This window comes from Trachypithecus francoisi, unplaced genomic scaffold, assembly GCF_009764315.1.
Source record: "Trachypithecus francoisi isolate TF-2019V2 unplaced genomic scaffold, Tfra_2.0 Lachesis_group1, whole genome shotgun sequence".
Lineage (NCBI taxonomy): Eukaryota > Metazoa > Chordata > Mammalia > Primates > Cercopithecidae > Trachypithecus > Trachypithecus francoisi.
Window position 1 is genome coordinate 76,878,880 of NW_022681454.1, and position 23,828 is coordinate 76,902,707.

Genomic DNA, 23,828 nt, shown 5'->3' on the forward strand with positions numbered 1-23,828 from the left:
GGCCAAGAAAACAGCAGAAAGGGAGAAGAAAAAGGCTAAAGATTCATACCCCCATGTCCTAGGCATGCCCAAGAGACCTCCAGAAGTCATTTGTACCTTTCATATGGCTCACTATGCCTCTTATAGTGGTATCTTCTTTTTCTTTTTTTTGAGACAGGGTCTCCACTTTGTCACCCAGGCTGGAGTGCAGTTGTACAATCACAGCTCACTGCAGCCTAGAACTGTGGGGCTCAAGCCTCAGCCACTCAGGTAGCTGGGACTAGAGGCATGGGCCACGTTTGGCTAATTTTATATATATATATATATATCTTTTTTTTTTTTCTTTTTTTTTTTGAGACGGAGTCTCGTTCTGTCACCCAGGCTGGAATGCAGATGCAGTGGCCGGATCTCAGCTCACTGCAAGCTCCGCCTCCTGGGTTCACACCATTCTCCTGCCTCAGCCTCCCCAGTAGCTGGGACTACAGGCGCCCGCCACCTCGCCTGGCTAGTTTTTTTGTATTTTTTAGTAGAGACAGGGTTTCACCGTGTTAGCCAGGATGGTCTCGATCTCCTGACCTTGTGATCCACCCGTCTCGGCCTCCCAAAGTGCTGGGATTACAGGCTTGAGCCACTGTGCCCGGCCTTTTTTTTTTTTTTTTGAGACAGAGTCTCGCTCTGTCGCCTGGTCTGGAGTACAGTGGCATGATCTCAGCTCACTGCAACCTCTGCCTCCTGGGTTCAAGCTCTTCTCCAGCCTCAACCTCCTGAGTAGCTGGGATTACAGGCATGCACCACCGCGTCTGGCTAATTTTTGTATTTTTAGTAGAGATGGGGTTTCACCATGTTGGCCAGGCTGATCTCGAACTCCTGACCTCAGGTGATCCGTCCATCTCGGCCTCCCAAAGTGCTGGGATTACAGGGGTGAGCCACTGCGCCCAGCCTGTTTTATACGTTTTGTAGAGATGAGGTCTCTACAAAATATTGCCCAGGTCGTTCTCAAACTCCTGGCATCAAGTGATCCTCCCACCTCAGCCTCACAAAGTGCTGGCATTATAGGTGTGAGCCACAGTGCCTGGCCCCTGTGATACCATCTATCCTGTATTGCCATTTCTTACAAAAGCATCTTTTCTTCCCTTCCAGAGCAACGTCAGCTTGCCCTACCTCCATCCGCTCTCCACACCACACTTAGAAGGATCTTCAGAAAATACAAATCAGATTATGTCTCTGCTCTGCTTAAAATGACTCAAAGGCTTCATATTATCTTCAAAATAGCATTTACCCTTTTCCCATGGTCTATACAGTCCGGCTTGGCACCTCGCTCTACCCTCCCTCCTTGTCCCCACCAGGGTCCTGCTACACTCCTCATCCAAATAAGAGACCTCTCCACCACCAAGTTACTCACTTTTCCATTACCCTGTTTTATTTTCTGTGCACCCAGCATTTTTCTTGATCTGAAATGATTCTATTTATATCTTTGTTGACTTGTTTGTTGTTTGTTACACCCTCTCATTAGGGTGTAAACTACAGAGGTGGGGAGCCCCTTGTAGAATCTTGTTCACCTCGGTAACACCCATATCTGAGACAGTGCCTGCTGAACAAACAATCCCCTAGGCCACAGTGCCCAGCACTTATGAGCTCATCAATAACTGGGAGGACATTTGCTTCAGACCTCAGGATACCCCTGCACCAAGGCGATGGCTGTTGCTGCTGCCTAGCACTGGAGAGGTTGGAAAGAGCAATTTTAGACCTGCTGGGAGAGATGGGCCCATCCCTGCTTGACCTATCACACAAAGGGTGTCAATGCATGGGTGCTAGGTGTCACAATGGGCAACAGGGGAAGAGTGTCCTTTTTCACATCCCCTCCCCACTTGCCTCTGCAAATCACTCATCTTTCTCACTACTCTTATGACGCATGAGTTGATAATGCATGATTTCTTCTGAGGCATGCCCATTTTAATAACGCCCAGCAAAATCCCAGGGGTCCTGATGGGCAAAGCCTAGAGAATGCTTTATTTATTTGTTTGTTTGTTTGTTTGTTTATTTAAAGTGAAACCCCAGTGCCTCACATAGAGAATTCCTGACTCACTACTGGTTGGACTTTGCTCCTTTTTCCCTAAGAGGTCTAAGGGCATCTTTTCTGCTGCGTTGGAAGAACTCTCATTTCAGGATATGCTCAAAGTGTCAAGAGATCAAATTTAGACAGGATAGTGCTGCAATGTGACTTTCTTTCCAGGCTAGGTACTCTTCAAGTTGGCCTGTTTGATGTCTTCTGTCTCATGGAGCCCCTACGCATTTCTTTTTTCATTTCCCTTTAAATTAGTCCAGTTGGACAAATAATTATGCAGTGCTACAAAGCAGGCAGTGGCTCAGTCCTAGGGAGACATAGATATGTCAGACCCAGTTTGTTCTCAAGGAATCCCATGGTTAGAGATGGAGAGAAAACAGTGGCCGGGCGCGGTGGCTCAAGCCTGTAATCCCAGCACTTTGGGAGGCCGAGACGGGCGGATCACGAGGTCAGGAGATCGAGACCATCCTGGCTAACACGGTGAAACTCCGTCTCTACTAAAGATACAAAAACTAGCCGGGTGAGGTGGCGGGCGCCTGTAGTCCCAGCTACTCGGGAGGCTGAGGCAGGAGAATGGCGTAAACCCGGGAGGCGGAGCTTGCAGTGAGCTGAGATCCGGCCACTGCACTCCAGTCCGGGCGACAGAGCGAGACTCCGCCTCAAAAAAAAAAAAAAAAAAAAAGAAAACAGTTACATGGACATAGATAGGGAGTACAGACATGTAAAAAATGGTGAAGACACACAGTGAAGGCATGAGAAGGTAGTACAGCTTGTGGTGAGGCCGGGTACAGCTTCCCAGAAGAGGCAGGCATAAGCCTTGAAGCATAAGTGAAAGATACTGGGAAGACCGCCTGCAAAGGGCATGTCTCCTCTTTCTCCCCATCCTCATTGCTGGCTACAGGTCAGGACACCTACCAGGAAGTGCCCTTAAGCCCTGAGCCACTCATCAGAAAAGATCCTCCCTCTAATTCCCCCACTGCAGACCCCAGGGTTACTGGAGGCCCAATATCCTGCCCTGGTTTATGAGCAATCCATCAAGTAACTCCCTGGAGGAGACTTACCTTGTTCTCGGGGTCTGAGAGGATGATGTCCTGCTGAGTCACAATTTCCATGGGACTGGTCAGGAACAGATCCTCTTCTAAGCTAGCCTCTCCACTGTTTGCCTTCTTCATGGGAATGGCATTGGGTGGCCGCTGCCCAAACTTGATATTCTTGCCCAACTGTTGCTGGAGAGAAACAGAAGAAAGACATTCTGAAGCAGTGAAGCAGTTCACAATCACAAGCAGGTTCTCCAGCATATCTAGTGAGCACTGAGGCATACCTTGTGCATGACTGATTTCTAGACTCAACTCCAGGCCAGGAAACCATGATGCCATCCTGTAATAAGTGAATTTGTATTCTACTTTCTTTTCTTTTTTCTTTCCCACCTTCAAGCCATGAGCTTTCTCATCCAGCCACCTCTTCCATGGAGATCCCAACATTTCCCAGTGGGCATGGTGGCCACATTTTCTGAACCAAAAGTTGGGATATACGTTATGACAAACATTTTTGATTAGCCTATAAATTCATTTATATAAAAAGTCTTTTAAAAGTGCAAAAAAAAATGTATAGAAAATAGTTACATGAAATGTAAGAACCAGTGAGGGAAATCAAGACCCTAAAAGTTGATGCAACTCTCCAGCCCCTTTGGGACATATTCACTTTGAAGATTTATACTTCTGCAGCCTTCCTCACCAGCCCTTAGCTTGAGACCCCAAACCAGAACATTGCATTCTGCCACAATGGGTCACTGCCAAGGCAAAGAAGGCCCCAGAGCCAGCAAGTCTTTCCATGATCAATACTAAAACCCTGCAAAGGATAGGAACAATCTGGACATCCTCTTTGCCTTGCTGTGGCCACCTAACCGTGACAAAGGGGATAGAGGAACCAAGTGGGGAAAAGCCAGAGAGGGACTGATTACTGGTGAGTGGTGGCTAAAAGTACAGGGAGAAGGGAGGGGAAAATAGGGTAGAAAGGATTAAATAGTATTTGCAAGTAGACGAAGGCCAGATTAGAAAAGCAAAAATGTCTCCAAAAGTTGCCCAAAGTCCCCTGGGGTGTAAAATTGCCCCCAGCTGAGAACCACTGCTCTAAGACCTAGGTCCTTAAGTTTCATAGTCATTATATTCCTCAAAAAATATATTTTCTGAAATGCTCATCTTTCTCTGTTTGCTTGTTTGTTTGTTTGTTTGAGACAGGGTCGCACTCTGTTGCCCAGGCTGGAGTGCAGTGGCCAAATTTCAGCTCATTGCAACCTTGAATTCCCAGGCTCAGATGATTCTCCCATGCTCAGGTGATCCTCCTACCTCAGCCTTCCAAGTAGCTGGGACTACAGGAATGCACCAACACGGTGCATACACAGCTAACTTTTGTATTTTTTTTCTAGAGATGGGGTTTCAACAAGTTGCCCAGGCTCGTCTCGAACTCCTGGTCTCAAGCAATCTGCACACCTTGGCCTCCCAAAGTGCTGGGATTACAGGCGTGAGCCACCGGGCCTAGCCTGATATTTATCTCTAATCTGGCTAATATTTAATCCCACAGAGCTGCAAAAAGCCATAGCAATCACCTACTCCAAACCCCTCACTTTGCAAAAAAGGTCTGAGGCCCAGTGGAGAGAGGTGACTGGCCCAAGCTTATGGAAAGAATGAGTGGCTCAAAAGGAATCTGAACTCAGGTCTTTTTAAAAATAACATTCAGTGTTGTTTTCATGGCACTCCACTGGTGCTCATAAATTTGACACCGCACTTCTTTCTTCCAGGGGCACAAATAAAGAGACAGAGTATTTCTAATACTTCACTGATGTTCCCTGGTGGAAGAATCCCTTGAAGGAAATGTCTTCTCTCCCTTTGAACTCAGTGGTACCAAATCCACCCACCTTTGCCCAGCTCCCCCTCAGCCTTGCACAGTGGGCAGTGAGACTGCAGAGATATAACAGAGATGAGCCCAAGGGTCCCCTCCACATGCCCCCTGGGGACCCCAGCATGCCAAGTCAGGAGCACAGCCAGGCAAGGGCTTATATTGGGTCTGCTGGTATTTCAGCCTGAGCCTGGCTCTCCCAGCCTCACAGGAAAGGAGCACACATGAAAAGCCAAGTTCAGCAAGGGAAGTACAGCGTCAGCAGCCTGGAAGGGTTGTGGGGAGGAAAAGGCTGAAAAGGGTATCTTCTAAAAACAAGTCCAACAGAAAGCAGCAAGTAGTATCTATTCTAAACAAATCAATAAGCAGGCATGGTTAGAACAGCCGATGGATGGAGTTAGACAAGAGGACATGGAGTAACAAGGTAACAGGCCCATCTCACCCTGCAGCCTTGGGAAAGGGGGTGGGGACCTGTGCAGAAGAGGTGGGAATGGTTCCTGTGTCCGCCCAGTCCAGTCTTCTCTAGGAGTGTTGGCCAAAAACTGGAAACCGTTCTAAATCCCCTTAGACTGAGACATCTCCTGTTGGGGGGGTCTGCTTTTTACCAATGCTGAGATGAGGACATTTCTTGTGCTTACAGTGGAAAGGATATTTCTTTTTTTTTTTTTTTTTTTTTTGAGTGAGACAGGGTCTCATTCTGACGCACAGGCTAGAGTGCAGTGGCATGATCACAGCTCACTGCAGCCTCGATCTCCTGGGCTCAAGTGATCCTCCTGCCTTAGCCTCCCAAGTAGCTAGGACCACACACATCGACCACCATACCTAATGCTGGAGAACCTGCTTGTGGTGATTGTGAACTGCTTCACTGCTTCAGAATGTCTTTCTTCTGTTTCTCTCCAGCTAATTTTAAGATTTTTTTGTAGAGACGGGGTCTCACCATGATGCCCAGGCTTGTCTCAAACTCCTGTGCTCAAGTGATGCTTCTGCATTAGGTTCCTAAAGTGCTGGGATTACAGGTATGAGCCACTGCACCCAGCTGGAAAGGATAATGAACTTCCAAGGAGGACCTGGCCTAACACTCTAATACCATTTCGTTAGGATTTTTGCCATCATCACAATACACACACACACACACACACACACACACACACACACACACACACTTAAACTTTACTTCATTTTAAATTTTTAAAATTAAATTTTAATTTTTTAGAGTTGGGGTCTCCTTCTGTTGCCCAGGCTAAAGTGCAGTAGTGCCATCATAGCTCACTACAGCCTCAAACTCCTGGGCTCAAGGAATCCTCCCACCTCAGCCTCCTAAATAGGTGGGACTACAGGTGCATACCACCATGCCCGACTAATTTTTAAAATTTCTGTAGAGTTGGGTGGGGTCTTGCTATGTTGCTCAGGCTGGTCTGGAGCTCCTGGACTCAAGCAATCCTCCTGCCTCAGCCTCCCAAAGTGCTGGCATTACAGGCATGAGCCATTGCACCTAGCCTGTTTTACTTCATTAGGGCCCTTTTTATAATACTCCTGTTGGTCCATCCTGATGCTTAAGAGACAAAAACAGAATAAAGCAAAATGTATTTCAATTCAGTCTGAATTGAAATAATGTCCAAAGGTGGAGTAACTATTATATCTACAAATAGAAAAGAGAACAAGGTAAGAAAAAAAAAATGGAATAAGAGCAGGAAAAAGAAGGTGCCTGGTACAAAGCAGAGAAATGAAAAGAGTAATGTTAGGAGGTGAAGTTGAGAATTAAAGAGGCAAATCGAGAAGAAGGGACAGGGAACAGAGAAAATGCATAGGGAAGAAGAGGGAGCAGGGCCCAGGAAGAGCAGACCAGCTGCAGTTACAACAGCTGGGGGACGTTGGCAGGGGAGGGCAGAGGGAGAAGAGGCAGAGGGAGGGAAGCAGAATGTGTATCTATCATGTAATGTCACAGATATGTTCATCCTGGCAAAATCAGCATCATGCTGTTGCCTTTTAGAATGAAAGTGTGCATCTTAGTAAAGAAGCTGACTTGAAATCCCCCCACAGAAAACAAACTCAGGCTGGTTGCTGGGGAACTTAGGAAGAGAAACTGAGATGAAAGGATGGTCGTGATGAAGAGGAGGTGGCCGTGATGAAGAGGAGGGCTACAGTTTCTATGTCCAGAAGAAGGACTGCCCTACAGTCATCTGGGATGAGACAGTGGACCCAGGCCAGGGCAGGACTCAGGATCTGAGGCATAGTGCGCAATCCTCAGGTACTCAAGGCCAAGGCCTCACCCCTACAGGCTCTCCCTGTGGTACCTCCTCTGAATGCTTCCTTCAGCCAACTCAGAGGAGACTGGCTGTTAGGACATTTTGTGTGATTTATTATATCAACAATTAAGGTTACTGCTCACACCTATTTGGCAATCTCAGGTGTCGTGTGAGTTGACTATGTGGATAAATGTGTCTTTTTTGTTACTTTAATTCTGCCCACTACTCAGGCATTGTCATGAGAGGAATTACAAAATAATCACTGAAAACCAGACTGTTAAGACAAGCTGGCCTTTAAGTTTTCAGAGAGATAAACTACCACTCCTCCCATCTTTAAATATACATATATCCCCAGGTTCCTTCTTCTTTTTTTTTTTTTTTTTCTTCTTGCGATGGAGTCTCACTCTGTCACCCACACGATCTCAGCTCACTGCAACCTCCTCCTCCGGGGTTCAAACAATTCTCCTGCCTCAGTCTCCCCGAGTGGCTGGGATTACAGGCATGTGCCACCACACCCAGCTAACTTTTGTATTTTTAGTAGAGATGGGGTTTCACCATGCTGGCCAGGCTGGTCTTGAACTCCTGGCCTCAAGTGATCCACTCACCTCAACCTCCCAGAGTGCTGGGATTACAGGCGTGAGCCACCACGCCCAGCCCCCAGGCTCCTTCTTTATACACACAGGAAGTATAAGTAGAAGGGAGAGTGGACGCTTGTGCCTCAACTGACGCTCCATGTTACTGGTGGCTATGAATGGAGTTACTGTTGAGACTGGAATGTGAGCTACAAGAACTATATTTTATTCATTCAAATTGGGCCATTTTGTTGTAATGTGGAATGCTGCAGAATGACGTTACAGGAATGCACATCCATATTTATAAGGCTTATTCCTACAATGTGGAAATGCCGAGCACATCATATTCTGCAGCTCTCTGCCAGCATCTATTTTCCTATCCTTCAGACTATGTCTAAAGAGCAAAGCAGAAAAAAAATTAAATTTGCTGTCTTTTTGAACAAACTACAGGTATCTCCATTGTTAAAATGAGTAATAAAAAAAAGAAAAAGAAAAAGCATAGGGAATTAAAGACATCCTGCTCTTGGAAGAAGTGGCTAAGAGTGGGTGTTTATTCTTTGTGTCCTTGACAGCTGCAGTAAGGTGTCAACATCCCCGAATGTATGACTTTGGTATTTGTAAGTGAAATCTGGCTCGGTGGGATATACAAACTACTCAGGATGGAGGTGTTCCCTCCCACACCAGATAATCCATGGTACAAACAGACTAAGCATTTCCTGACAAAGGTGTAGTATAATCCTAACAATCACCTGCAGCCTTAGACTGTGGTACCCCTGAGTTTTATCACCAGTTGGTACATACCTCACAGCCTGGTCTGATCTTACACAAACAGGCACCCTCCCTGATCCATGCTGGTGGGCAGCTGTAGGGAATGTCAAGGTCATTGCAGCTGAAATGCAATGAAGTGCAAAGCTTCTGAAGCCGCTCTGTGCTACAGCAGGTCAGTGGTGATTTTATAGAGATAGCAGATCTTAAGAGCAGGAGGGGCCTTCAGATCACCCCTTGTGTGCATGCCCCTTAGTTTTCAGGAGGAGAAAGTGCCAGAGAGGTTGAATGAGTTCACCCAAAGCCATACAGCCAGGTGGTGCTGGCTTTGTATTTCACCGCATTCTGTCAGTCATTCAGATGGTATTCATACTACTGGCCACAGAGCAACTCTTTTATGTACAGAATCCTCACAAAGGACACCATTGTTGGTTTTGTCCCTATAACTGCCCTATATATTAAAATTTGTTTTCACTATGCACCTGCATTATTTTTATATTTAGAAAAAATGGTGATTTTTTCTTTTAAATAGTGATTTTTCTTTTAAATCTGCCACAGAAATTGTGGCAGATGGTAGATTCACGTTACTCAGGAAAGGGGAGGCTGGTTTATACCGTATTCTGTATTCCCTGGAGAGATACCAACCTGTAACCTAAGACAGTTCTCGGTGAGCCAACAATGTGCAGGCACTAGAGGGCAACCTTTCCAAATGCAGGCATTACAGACACCCTTCCGTGGGTCTCTAGGGGCTGCAAGGGCTGGGAAGTTTCTTAAGCCACAGAGAAAAAAGGCATTGCAGTAGACATCTCATCTCAGAAGAATGTCTTAATAATGGTGGCTAATCAGCTTGCCAGGACATATACTGTCAAATAGGTGTTTGCCATTACTTCTCTCTTTTTAAAAGTAAACATACACACATACACAAAGACAATTCCAGATGTAAAAATATACATGCCTCAGACACAACTCAATTCTCTCATTCCATGCCTGGCATCTACAAGGGGGCAGTCTCTTAGGCTGCTTACTAAGCATCAATACCAGCATCATGTTGTCATGGAAAAATGCAAAGCATTCATGCAAGTTCATAAAGTTACTATCATTTCTACGACTTACCAGGAACATACTGCTTAGTCGACTGAAAAATAAAGCACAATCTTTTTGGGGATGATACAGTTATATCTCAGGTCACGCCAAAAAAAAAATCACATTTTCTATGATCCCCATTTCCCTCCTCAAAGAGCAAACAAAGCCTTTTATGTTTTCAAAAATATAACTACAGAGATGAAAGGAAGCTTGTGAATCCATGCAGCAGAAGCAAAACTAGGCAGACCTCATATGAATAGATATTGCCCAAATGAGCGCATACGAATTAAATAGTTATTCTGCTTTACTCACATTTTTCTTCCTGTGTTTACGCAAGCATCACTTTGGGGAAGTTAGTCATTTTACATTTTATTAATTATGACATCAGATTATTTAAAATCATGCCTTACTGTTAACAGAAATACCAGGCACTCACATATTTTTATTGAGTTTCTATCTTTCCAACACTGCAGAATTATATAGTATACTTTTTCACAACACTAAATCCACTTCTTGGCATGGCAGTGGCATGTGGTGTGATGTGACAGATCAGATATTATTGAAGCAACAAGAGATTTTAATCTGATTTTTTAAAAACTCCTAAAAAGCTCTCATAAAATACAGCCGTTTTGTGAACTGAAATCTGTAAGTCATTCCTCTTAGAAAGGGGATACGATGAAACAGAGGTTCACAACTTCTTAGGAATAATATTGCAAGAATCAAGACTTGAAGAATGAAAGGTACGGAGGAGGGGGTCAAGGTTTTCTTTGGCCATCATCATCCTGCCCTCTTCTTCGACCTATAAGAAGTCTCCCAAAGTGCTGGGATTACTGGACTGCGCCACCATGCCTGGCCAGGTCAGAGAATTCTATCTGCCAAGCCACTAGGCAGACCTCATCGTCAGGCTCTAAGGGCATCTTCGACCTATAAGAAGTGCTTTTTCTATAAAAAGTGTAAGAGCACAGCCAGCTAGAACCAAGAATGGAAGCCAGTTAGGAATCCTAAGAGTTGAAGGACATGCCTGGGGTTGGCCCTGAGGGCAGGACTATGGCTTTGGGAAGCAGTGGCAGCAGGCATCAAGATCTAGGCAAGTTGGGTGTCGTTCCAGGGTCTCTTAGCTACTTCCCCATCTGCCACAGGCTACACATTTAGCTGGGTGTTATGTGGAATATGTGACCAGACACAATTTCCACAAAATATCACAAAATACACAGCTCATGCTCCATAGAAACAAGAACACCTCAGAAATAAATTTTTGTTTGTTTGAGACGAAGTCTCTCTGTCTCCAGGCTGTAGTGCAGTGTCGCGATCTTGGCTCACCGCAACCTCCAGAGAATCAAGCGATTCTCCTGCCTCAGCCTCCCGAGTAGCTGGGACTACAGGCACGTGCCACCAGACCCACCAACTTTTTTGTATTTTTAGTAGAGACAGGGTTTCACTGTGTTAGCCAAGATGGTCTCAATCTTCTGCTGATCTCTACTGAGTAAAGTGCGTCAGCATATCAGTAGCTACTGAGGGCAGCTGTTCTCTTTTCCTTTTTTTTTTTTCTCGTTCATTGATTCATTTATTAATCCAGTGTTGTAGACTTACAGACAGGTGGAAACCAGCAGCCCAGAGCCCTCTGCTCATAACCTGGAGAGCCTCCAAGCAGCTAGCTGGAGAACCTCAGAGAAGTACTTGCTTGGGCATTTATCTTGGGTAAGAGAAATTTCTTTTTTTTTTGGACAAGCTCTCACTCTATCACCCAGGCTGGCATGGAGTGGTGTGATCTCAGTTTACTGCAACCTCCGCCTCCCAGGCTCACGCCATCCTCCCACCACAGCCTCCTGAGAAACCGGGACTACAGGCATACACCACCATGCCTGGCTAACTTTTGTATTTTCGGTAGAGATGTGGTTTCACCATGTTGCCCAGGCTGGTCTCGAACTCCTGAGCTCAAGCAGTCTACCCACCTCGGCCTCCCAAAGTGCTGGAATTACCGGAGTGAGCCACCGTGCCTGGCCAGGTGAGAGAATTCTATCTGCCAAGCCACTAGGCAGACCTCATAGTCAGGCTCTAAGGGCATTGCTCTTCTTGCTTTTCCTGTATTACCTGCCATTTCAATCACATTTAGTGAAGAATTATTTATTATATTTTCATTGTTATGGAGGTACCACCAGAGTTGATTTTAGGTAGGAAAACTGCCCCACTCTGCAGAGTGAACTGAAAGGTGGCTTAAGAGCTTTGTGATTTTCTTCTGAGACAAGGTGGCTCAGGATGGTGAGATTTACAAACACAACAGAAAAATACAGTCATGTCATTCACTGTCCAATTATAGAGACTCGGAAAGTGGATATGTGTTGTGCATACTCTCAGTCAACAGTCAGCCCTGATTCAGGGATTATGGGCAATGCTTAATGGTTAGGAACTCTTCCTCTCATCCAAGTCCTGTAGCTTTGTTGTTGTTGTTGTTCTATGGGAGAGAGTCTTGCTCTGTCACCCAGGTTGGAGTGCAGTGGCATGATCTCGGCTCACTACCGCCTTTTCCTCCTGGATTCAAGCGATTCTCCTGCCTCAGCCTCCCTTGTAGCTGGGATTACAGGTGTGTGCCACCACATCCAGCTAGTATTTGCATTTTTAGTAGATACAGTGTTTCGCCATGTTGCCCAGGCTGCTCTTGAACTCCTGGCCTCAAGTGATCCACCTGCCTCGACCTCCCAAAGTGCTGGGATTACAGGCCTCAGCCACCGTGCCTGGCCCCAAGTCCTGCAGCTTCTCTTGGGTACTTATTTTCATGTCCAGTAAAATAGGAGGGAACAATTTGAAAGAAAAGGAGAGGGTGTGTCATGCAGGTGGCTGCAATGGCGATAGTGTAGGTCTCGCAGTTGGGCAGGAGGTTTCCAGAGAATAGAGTTGAATTCAAGAAAGCAATAATTCTCACCAGGAGTGACCTCTGGACCTCCCAATCCATTACTCAAGGCCAAGCTCGGGACTTTTCCCACTTCCCTCCATAGCTGGGCCCCTCCTATGGCTCGTACCTTCCACTCTCAAGCTGTCTTACCTGAAGAGTTTTGACTTTGCCCAGGAGGTTGTCCTGTGACATTGCTTGAACTGTCTGCTCACTTTCTGCTCCCCCATCAGGGATAAAAATACTGTCATGGGAAAATGCCCGGGTTCCCATAGAATAGTTGAAGGACCTGGAATGTAAATCATGTGCTTCATTTTATTAGGATACAATTTCTTTTGGCAATTCAGTTTCCCATTATTCCTGATTGGAGGGACTCCACCCACATTCTCAGTCTCATTCGGCAAGCACTTCCAGCATTGTGTCCCTTTCAGCTGGGGGTCGGCCAAAGAGCTGGGTAGACGAAAAGGTCCCCATCTCTTACACAGCCCTGGTTCAGAGCCATTCACCATGAGAACACAAAGACAGTTACTTATTTGTATAGGATCCAAGACAGAAGGCACTGCAGAACTTTTAATTGGAAGAGCCTTTCTCCAACTGAGCTGTCACTATCAGTTTTGTCCCAGTAAGTCTTGCCAACCAGAATTTATTAAGTAACATGCAAGTCTAGAAGTAAGAGGCAAGGATTTCTTACTTTCAGATGACAACCAAACTCGAAGAAAGACGTACACATCCCAAACAAAGACTTTGGAAGAGGACTACAGAATTGTTGATAGAGACAATAAATGCTTTAGGAATTTCGAGAAAATGGGAGACATTTGTGTTAGGGCCATTCTGATAGGCTTTGCATATATGGAACACCTTATAGGTGGCTCGTATCCAACAAAAACTTTTTATATTTTTATTTTTATTTATTTATATTTTTAGAGACAAGATTTTGTTCTGTTGCCCAGACTGGAGTGCAGTGATGTGATCATGGCTCAATGTAGCCTCAAACTCCTGGGCTCAGGGGATCCTGCAGAGTAGCTAGGAATATAAGGATCTGCTCCCACATCCGGCTAATTTATATTATTTTCTGTAGGGATGGGGTCTTGCTATGTTGCCCAGGCTGGTTTTGAACTCTTGGCTTCCTCACAAAGCATTGGGATTATAGGCATGAGCCACTAAGCCCAGCTAAAACACTTTTTAGTTGAAGGGCTGGACTTGGAGGAAGTCTGGACTCCTACCTAACAATGAGGTATAAGCCGTGTGAAATCACAAAGACGGCCAGGCACAGTGGCTCATGCCAAGCCCAGCACTTTGGGAGGCAGAGGCAAGCAGATCACCTGAGGTCCGGAGTTCAAGACCAGCCTGGCCAATATGGTGAAATCCCATCTCTACTAAAAAAAAAAAAAAAAAAAAAATTAGCTGGGCGTGGTGGTGGGCGCCTGTAATCCCAGCTACTTGGGAGACTCAGATGGGAGAATCGCTTGAACCCGGGAGGTGAAGATTGCAGTGAGCCAACATCGCGCCACTGCACTCCAGCCTAGGCGAGACAGAGTGAGACTCCGTCTCAAAAAAAAAAAAAAAAAGAAATGCACAAAGAGGAAGCAGCAGAAGCAAACTTTTCCTTACTTGATCTTGGAAACGAACTTATCTCTGGGAAAGAGTACACACTGAGGCTGCCAGCTCCTCACAGGGGCAGGAAGAGCACCAAGGCAGGCACAATGCCAGGCAATACAGGCAGCACTTGGAAGGGAGAGAGAGCACAACCTCCTCCTTCCCCTCCCCAGAAAGGGGCCCCTACTGGGGTTTTCTCAGTGACCAAGTGCATGAGAGAACAGTCAGCACTGGGGGCAGGTGTTCCCAGGCAGTGCCTATGAACTGAATTACAGAATGCAGTGGGCAAGGTCCTGGGGCAGCTGTACTTGTTACCTGCCCAAGTCTAGACCCAGTTGGGAACACTAATTACCAAATTTTATAATCTAGTTTGCTAAATTACAGGCAGCATGGTGTAAAAGTGTGCGAGGTTTACAAACAAAAGACTTGGATGTGAGCCTCCTGCCTATGTGATCTTATGCAATAATAATAATTATTATAAACATCAACCCTTACTTTGATTAAAAAAAAAAAACTGTGTGGCGTTTTACTTTCATTATCTCATTTAATCCCCATCATCACCATCTTGTGACAGATGAAACTCAGCAAGTAAATAACTTATATAAAGACATGCAAATTGAAGGAATAGAGTGAGAAACTGAACTCAGATCTGCTGAGAATAATCCCATGCCAGCCAGCTGCCATATTTTAAAGTGGTAGATGGTCTTATAGTATTGTCACCCATGAGTGACACAGGGTATGGGAGAGGAACATGGTGCAGATGCCATGGGGGCTGGACTATGAGAGGGTTGAAGATACTAAATAACTAGAATAAGGCATAAGTCTTCAGCTAAATAACCCAGGGCACCATATAGCAGCAATTCCCTTTATGAAATATGAGGCACTCTTTTAGGAAACATGCTGAGAGATTAATATGTTATGATCTCCCTGTCCTCAGAAAATCTGGGACCTATGTTACAAACTGAGCTTCCAAGTTCACCTAAAAATGTTAGGAAATAAGCTTTTCATTCGAAGTTGTGGAATTGAACTTCTGAATATTCTCTGTTTAAACTTCTTTTTCAGACTGCTGGTTATGACTCAGTTGAGAGAAGGGGTAAATGACTTCATTTCTACACTGTATTTTTGCAAAGGGCATATATATATATTTACTAATTTCTCGCAGTTGTGTGTACAGAATACAGCAGTGCTAGGCTAAGTTCCATTCCGGTTTCTAAGTCAACCTTGACTGAGTCATGAAGTTTATCCCACTGATCCCATTATTTTTTCTACATAGGCTAAGAATTGGCACTCTCCTGCTCTTTGGTGTTGAACTCCAAACATTCCTGTTCCCGGCAAAGATCTAATATCCATCCATTACTCATTTCCAGATGATCATATTGAAAAATCGAGAAAATGAAGAGTAATAGTAGCAGTAGTAGTAATTACAATAGTGGTGGTCACAGTGGTAATATTTATCCTAGCTAAATTTTATTGGACACTTGCGATGTACCTTGCATGTATGCTAACCTCTTTAACATAATATCAGAATCTTTTTGATATATAATATTTAAAACTTATGTGGTAGGCACTGTTAGTAAGGGTATTTTATGGACATGAAAACTAAGGTTTGAAGAAATGAGCAATTTGCTATAAATTAAGTAACTGTCTATATTGTAATTTTGTCTGGCCTCTGTTTCATTGGTCTACTTGTCTGTTTTTTGTTGCTGTCGTTTTGTTTTTACTTTTTTTTACTTATCTGTTTTTATACCAATAGCACACTATCTTAATTGCTGTAGCTTTTTAAGGAGTCTTGGTATCTAGTAGTTTAAGTTTTTCAGCTTTCGTTTTCCGAGTTTTATTATTTATTTTTGAGACAAGATCTCACTCATGCTGGGGTGCAGTGGCACAATCTCAGTTTACTGTAACCTCTACCTTCTGAGTTCAAGCAATTCTCCTGCCTCAAGCTCCTGAGTAGCTGGGATTACAGGCGCCCATAACCACACCTGGTTAAATTTTGTATTTTTGGTAGAGATGGGGTTTTGCCATGTTGGCCAGGCTGGTATCGAACTCCTGTTCTCAAGTGATCTGCCCACCTTGGCCTCCCAAAGTACTGGGATTACAAGCGTGAGTCGCTACACCTGGCCTCTACATAAATTTATACATATACACCTGGCCTCTACATAAATTTATACATATACACATACATGAATATAATATTGAGATTGCTTTTAGATGGCATTAAATCTATACTTTTTGTTTTTGTTTTTGTTTTTTTTTTTTGAGGCAGAGTCTCGCTCTGTCGCCCAGGCTGGAGTTCAGTGGCCGGATCTCGGCTTACTGCAAACTCCGCCTCCCGGGTTCACGCCATTCTCCTGCCTCAGCCTCCCGAGGAGCTGGGACTACAGGTGCCCGCCACCTCGTCCGGCTAGTTTTTTTTTGTATTTTTTAGTAGAGACGGGGTTTCACTGCGTTAGCCAGGATGGTTTCGATCTCCTGACCTCGTGATCCGCCCATCTCGGCCTCCCAAAGTGCTGGGATTACAAGCTTGAGCCACCGCGCCCAGCCTAAATCTGTACCTTTTTAAACTGATGTTTTTACAATATTGAATCTTGTAATACATGAACATGGGCTAATTCCTCATGTATTTATATCATCTTTAATTTCTCTTAACAAATGTGTTGAAGTTTTCTGTATAGAGGCCTTGTACATATTTTGATAGGTTTATTCTTATATATTTGGTGTTTCTGAATTTATTGTAAATGGTATAGACTAAAATTTCTATTTTCTAATTTTTTAATTAGTGGATATAAAATGTAACTTATTTTTGTATACTGATCTTATAACCAGAGACTTTGCTAAATTTATTTATTAATTATAATAACGTGACTGCTGATTTTTTTTTTTTTTTTGTACAACAGGGTCTCAGTCACCAAGGCTGGAGTGCAGTGGCTGAATCATAGCTCCTGGGCAACCTTGAACTCCTGGGTTCAGGGGATCCTCTGGCCTCAGTCTCCCAAGTAGCTGAAACTACAGGCTTATGTCAGCATACCTGGCTACTTTTAAAATTCTTTGTAGAGATGAGTTCTTGCCATCTTTCCCAGGCTGGTCTGGAACTCCTGCCTCAAGCAATCCTCCCACCTTCGCCTCCCAAAGTGCTGGCATTACAGGCATGAGTCACCACATCTGATGCGTAGAATTTTTGTAGATACGCTTGTATTACTCCATCTTTGAAAAGACACATGATCTACTGATATGGTTTGGATCTGTGCCCCGACAAATCTCATGTCAAATTGTAGTCTCCAATGGTGGGAGGTGGCTGGATCATAGGGATGGATTTCTCATGAATGGTTCAGCATAATCCCCTTGGTGCTATTTTCATGGTAGTGAGTGAGTTCTTGCAAGATCTTGTCGTTAAAAAGCATGCAGCACCTCCTGCCTTGCTCTCTCTTGCTCCTGCTCCTGCCATGTGAAACACCTCACTTCCCTCTTTGCCTTCTGCCATGATTGGAAGCTTCTTGAGGCCTCCTTAGAAGTAGAAGCCACTATGTTTTCTGTACAGCCTGCAGGATCATGGCCAATTAAACCTCTTTTCTTTATAAATTACCCAGTCTCAGGTATTTCTTTACAGCAGTGCAAGAGCAGACTAATACAGCTATCTTTCATTTATAGCTGATTTTAAAATTAGCCTCTTTATCTTTGGTTTTTAGTAGTGGGTGTAGCAGGGTGTGAGCTTCTTTTAATTTATTCAGCTTGGGTTACACAATGCTTCTTAAATCTGTAGCTTGATGTCTTTCATCAGCTTTGGAAAATTCTCAGCCTTTATCCTTTAAATATTGCTTCTGCCCCATTTTTCCTCTCATCTCTCTCTGATCCTCCCATGTTAGATGCTTTTAAGTACAAGCCACATAACTTTTATTCTCATTATTGTAGCTACCATCTTTATACTCAATATGATTCAGACTGGATTATTTCTATGGACCTGCTTCCAGCTCACTAATTTTCTAAGTCCAATCTCCTGTTAAAACCCATCTGTTGAGTTCTTAATTTCAGAAGTATATTTTGGATCTCAAATTTCCATTTAATTGTTTAATAAATTTATGTTATCTGCTGAAATTCTCCATCTTGTAAACTATATTGTTGAATATATATATATATATATATTTTTTGAGACGGAGTCTCGCTCTGCCGCCCAGGCTGGAGTGCAGTGGCCGGATCTCAGCTCACTGCAAGCTCCGCCTCCCGGGTTCACGCCATTCTCCTGCCTCAGCCTCCCGAGTAGCTGGGACTACAGGCGCCCGCCACGTTGCCCGGCCAGTTTTTTGTATTTTTAGTAGAGACGGGGTTTCACCATGTTAGCCAGGATGGTCTCGATCTCCTGACCTCGTGATCCGCCCGTCTCGGCCTCCCAAAGTGCTGGGATTACAGGCTTGAGCCACCGCGCCCGGCCTGTTGAATATATTAATCACAATTATTTGAAAGTCTATCTGAGACTCCAACATCTAGGTCACCTTTAGGTCTATTTCTATTATCTTGTTTTTCTTGTAGTCTGTTTCTTAGATGCCTGGTAATTTTTAATTAAACTTCACACATCATGCCTCAAAAATTTTAGAGGCTGGGTTCTCTTCTTCCAGAGAGGACTCACCCGATCTTCTTGAAGGCTGCAAACAGCAAAGAGGCACTTCACTTCAATCCAATCAAAGACTGAGCTAATTCATGCTGGTTAGCCATCTTTGTAAGGCTCAGACTACTTCTGTTTTGCCTATACTTCTAGGGTGTAGTCCTCCCAGAGCCTCAACTGAGAGCCTGGGTTGTTTCCTAAGGTCCTCCTCCTTGGCATATCTGAATGTAAACTGTTAGAAGCAGCCAGGTCACATCTTAAATGCTTTGCTGCTTAAAAATTTCTTTCAACAGATACCCTAAGTCACTACTCTTGAGTTCAAACTACCACAGATCCCTAGGGAATGAACACAATGCAGCCAAGTTATTTGCTACAGTACAACAAAGGAGACCTTGGCTCCAGTTCTCAGTAAGTTCCTTATTTCCATCTGAGACCTCATTAGCCTGGCCTTCACTGTCCATATCACTATCAGCATTTTTAGTCACAAGTATTTAATCAGTCTCTAAGAAATTCCAAACTTTCCCTCATCTTCTTGTCTTCTCCTGAGCCCTCCAAACTCTTCCAACCTTTGCCTGTTACCCAGTTCTAAGGCTGTTTTGACATTTTCAGTTATCTTTATAGCAATGTCCCATTCTTTAGTACCAATTTTCTATATTAGGTCATTTTTGTGTTACTGCAGAGAAATACCTGAGGCTGGGTAATTTATAAAGAAAAGAGGTTCTGCAGGCTGTATAAGCATGACACTAATTATCTGCCTGGCTTCTGGTAAGGGCCTCAAGAAGCTTACAATCATGGTAGAAGGCAAAATGGGGGCAGGTATGTCAGTCATATGGTTAGAGCAGCAGAAAGAGGGCAGCAGTTTGTGTAATATTAAATCTAATACTAAATCTTTGGTAAGCATGGTTACCAGTTCCAGCTCCAAACAACTCTACAATGTAGATTATTTCCTGTTCTCTGAAGAGGAAGCTGAGGCAACAAGTGGGTAAAAGTATTGCCCAAAGTTCCAAAACTTGAGGCAGGGTTGGAATTGAAACTGAATAGCCTATGCGTGGAGATCTCAGCTTGAAACCATATTCTAATGAACACAGAGCTTGATGGAACCATGGTCCTTAACCAGCTGGGAACTGCAAATTACATGACCGGGAGGTGGAGGGGCAATTTACCACAAATTGTACCTTAGCAGAGTTCATCCGTACTTCTTTACTCTTGATATTTAAAGATCTTTCACAGTTGATTGTGAAGCAGGCCAACCCCACCTCTCCCTGCTTCCTTTTGAGGGAACCAAGAGAGGGGCCTTTCAGCCTCAATGCTGCAACTTGCCCTCCCTCTCTCTCTGCTCAAATGACAGGAAATGGACTTGCAGGTGGGAACCTTCTCTTCTGCTATTGAGAACACAGAGCAGCCTCTTGCTTGTGAGGAGAGCTGTATAAAGACCTCTAAAATCCCACAGATTTTAAACCTTGAACTAGAAGATTGTCAATGTAGTCATTTAACAATCATTTTAATTTAAACAAGATTTGAAGTCAAATGCAAAGCACACATGGTAAAAGCCAACTCTACAAAGAGAGAAAGAAAGGCCCACTTGGGAAGTTCAGAACAGCACTGGTCTCTGAGGAACAATTTTCATAAGCCTAGAGAAGAATCACAGCCCTGACTTACAGAGGTCAGAAAAATGGTCCTTTTGGATTGGAGGTCCAAACAGCAGAAGTTCCTGGGGCTCTAGAAGGCAGTCAGCTCTCCTATGTACAGAAAGGAGCATGGCTGAGATGTTGTAACTGTCATTTCTGCATTTCTGTTCTGATTTGCTGTTGTCATTGATATTATTTGTATTGACAGAGAGGTTGGGCTTCGAAACATTTCATCAGGGGTTTCTAATCAGCCCAAAGATACCAGCTGTTGGACTTGCCCCTCTACTCTTCACTGCCTCCTGCAGTTATCTTTCCGAAGACATTGATGAGAGAACAGCCTGAGGTTGCTCTTCTGGCTTTACCTTTAATAACTGCCTCACTCCAATACGCTCTTCTCATGTGTCTCCAGCTACAGTGGAATGACTCTCCCACTGTCTCCGCAAACTCAACACGAATTCATCAATTTTCCCACAGAACTCCTGTCTTTTCTATTTCTTTGTTACTCTCATCCCCAGGACTCTATGCTATATTATTTTATAAGTGAGGTAAAGTTCAGATTAGGAAGAAGATAAACTGCAAAAACCTTAACCGATAACATTCTCTGTGCTTTCACTTTCAGAAATCCTTCAAAGACAATGTAAAAATTCATGCAGAAGACTGGAAATCCTGAGCTCACAGACCCATTCTGAGCCTGCATTCCACTCTGCCTGCCAATATTTCTCCGCACCTGTGTCTGGAGGCCTGGAGCGCTGCTCTTCACATCTCTAGTGAGTCTCTATGAGTAAACTGGTAGCAGCAAAAGACAGTGTACTGTATCAGCGATGACAGGGACAGCCCTCACACAGCCAACAGCCACTGAAGAAAGGGCCCCTCTGTGCTCATGGAATCCAAGACCCAAGTCTTTATGGATGGAGAAGCTGAGGCCCAGCAAAGTGAAGAGACAGATTCAATCAAAACAGAAACCAGAACTCAGGCTCCTGACTCACTGTTGACAGGGCTTAATACAGTGTTTACAGATGTTTGGATTTCTTAGAGAACAAAGACATTATATGAATGGTGGCTGCTAGATCACGACAAGAAAGGAGCATTAATTAAGAGGGTTCCAGTTCACCTACAATTGCAAATCTTATATAAAAGAGGATATACCAGTTTTACTTTGTTTTGTTTTTGAGACAGTCCCATTCTGTTGCCCAGGCATTCTGTTGCCCAGGCATTCTGTTGCAGTGGTCTCTCTGCTCACTGCAGCCTGGAACTCTCCAGAACTTAAGGGCTCCTCCCACCTCAGCCACCCAAGTAGCTGGAAATACAGGCATGCATCACTGTGCCTGGCTAAGTTTTTAAATTTTTCACAGAGATGAAATCTTGCCATGTTGCCCAGGTTGATCTTGAACTCCTGGGCTCAAGCGATCCTCCTGCTTTGGCCTCCCAAAGTGCTGGGATTACAGGCGTGAACCGCCATGCCCAGCCTAATTTTAATTCTTAAACGCAAAATCTGTCAATACCAAGTGGGATCCCAGCATCCATTTTTTTTTCATATTTATGTAATATTGATCAAAATTTTATTACGATAAAATGCATATAACATAAAATTTAGCATTTTAACATTTTTTAAGTACACAGTTCAGTGGCATTAAATACACTCATATTATAATGAAAGCATCACCACTATCAACTTCTAGAACTTTATCCCTCATCCCAAACTGAAACTTCATATCCATGCAACAATAACTTCCCATTCTCCCCTCTCCCCAGCGCCTGGCAACTACTATTGTACTTTCTGTCTCTACGAATTTTACTATTTCAGGTACTTCCTTTAAATAGAATCATAGAATATCTGTCCTTTTGTGCCTGGCTTATTTCACTTAGCATAATGTTTTGAAAGTTCATCCACATTGTAGCATGTGTCAGAATTTCCTTCCTTTTTAAGAATGAGTAATTCCATTGTACATATATATCATGTTTATACATTCATCTGTCAATGGGCATTTGGGTTGTTTCTCCTTTTTGGCTACTGTAAGTAGGACTGCAATGAACATGAATGTGCTGATGAAGATTTTAAAAACACAGGAATGCAGCCTTGTGACTCATATCTATGTGTAGACACGGCTGAAAGAGTAAATAGGTGTGCCATAAGTACCCATTCCACATAGAAGATCTACATCATCTTGATATCCTCCACCCAAATTAAACAGTCAATATCTGTAAAGATCAGTAGTGACCTCATAAGACCAAAGAAGTAAAAGAAAGAGGAGGAGGAAGCGGAAGAGGAAGAGTACGGCACTTCAGCAGCACATACACTAAAACTGGAACTGGATATGGAGAAGATTATCATGGTCCCTGTGCGAGGATGACATGCAATTAGGTGAATTAATGCAGAAACAGAAAATTAAATATCGCATGTTCTCACTTGTAAGTGGGAGCCAAGTCTTGGGAACACACAGACATAAAGATGGGAACAACAGACATTGGGGACTCTAATAGGAGAGAGGGAGGGAGCAGGGGGCAAGAGCTGATACATTGCCTATTGGGTACTTTGTTCACTATCTGAGTGACAGGATTAAATGAAGCTCAAACCTCAGCATCATGTAATATACCCTTGTAACAAACCTATACAGGTACTCTCTGAATCTGAAATAAAAATGGAATTTTTTTTAAAAACAAGAGTAGTAGAAGGAAGGTAGGAAGAAGAGGAGGAAATTAAGAAAAGAGGGAGAAAAAAGGCACGAGGAAAAATCCTTGACATTTGCCTAAAATCATGGGAAATTTTGAAGTCAGTTCTTGAAAACCTGATCCTGGTATCTGATGCACAGAACAATAGCCCCTCGGGTGTCATCCATGAAACTCCTACCCAAGAAGGTTCAAATATCATGAACCCACCCCAGGAACTATTAGCTACAGACTAGAGGCTTTGAATAGGTTGAGTCAATTCTAAGGGAAGATGCATTTAGCACTAAGAAAAACTCACAGAGGTTTACAGGGTCCTGTTCTACCTACATCTTAAAACATTTAAGCCCTCTGATCTAACTCATTATGGGTTTAGAAAGACAACAGGAAACACACATTGGTGTTTCTTTCTCCTTTACTCCACCTCCTCTTTCCTTTCATTTACCCAGAGTTAGATGAATTAACTCCAAGATTCTACCTAGAGGCTCCAAACGACTACTTTAGGGCCAGGCATGCTGGATAACGGCTATAATCCCAACGCTTTCAGCAGGGAGAATAGTTTGAACCCAGGAATTCAAGATCAGCCTGGGAACCATAGCAAGAGCCCATCTCTACAAAAAATAATTTAAAAAATCTGCCAGGTTGGCTGGGCACAGTGACTCTTGCCTATAATCCCAGCACTGTGGGAGGCCGAGGTGGGCAGATCGCCTGAGGTCAGGAGTTCAACACCACCCTGGCCAAGATGGTGAAACCCCCTCTACTAAAAAAATAAGAATTAGCTGGGCGTGGTGGTTCATGCCTATAAACCCAGCTACTCGGGAGGCTGAGACAGAAGAATCCCTTGAACCCAG

General features: G+C 43.9%; 1 protein-coding gene and 1 non-coding gene across 8 annotated transcripts in view; one reads left to right on the forward strand and one right to left on the reverse strand.

The window, feature by feature from the left end:
- The window catches only part of CRACD (capping protein inhibiting regulator of actin dynamics), a 295,533-nt gene that overhangs the window by 19,276 nt on the left and 252,429 nt on the right, over positions 1 to 23,828 (reverse strand). For 3 of the 7 annotated variants that reach the window (XM_033214595.1, XM_033214596.1, XM_033214597.1), the window contains 2 exons: positions 12,646 to 12,781; positions 3,106 to 3,270 (listed from right to left, as the gene is read on the reverse strand). In XM_033214595.1, the coding sequence (XP_033070486.1) occupies positions 3,106 to 3,270; positions 12,646 to 12,765 (285 nt within the window). In that variant the 5' untranslated portion in view covers positions 12,766 to 12,781. Of the gene's footprint in view, positions 1 to 1,381; positions 1,688 to 3,105; positions 3,271 to 12,645; positions 12,782 to 23,828 lie in introns of those variants that run through there. The other 4 variants (XM_033214600.1, XM_033214599.1, XM_033214598.1 and 1 more) reach the window with 3 other exon arrangements.
- On the forward strand, positions 22,591 to 22,695 carry LOC117086479. Its single transcript, XR_004438384.1, has one exon. It is a non-coding gene; the product is annotated as a U6 spliceosomal RNA (small nuclear RNA).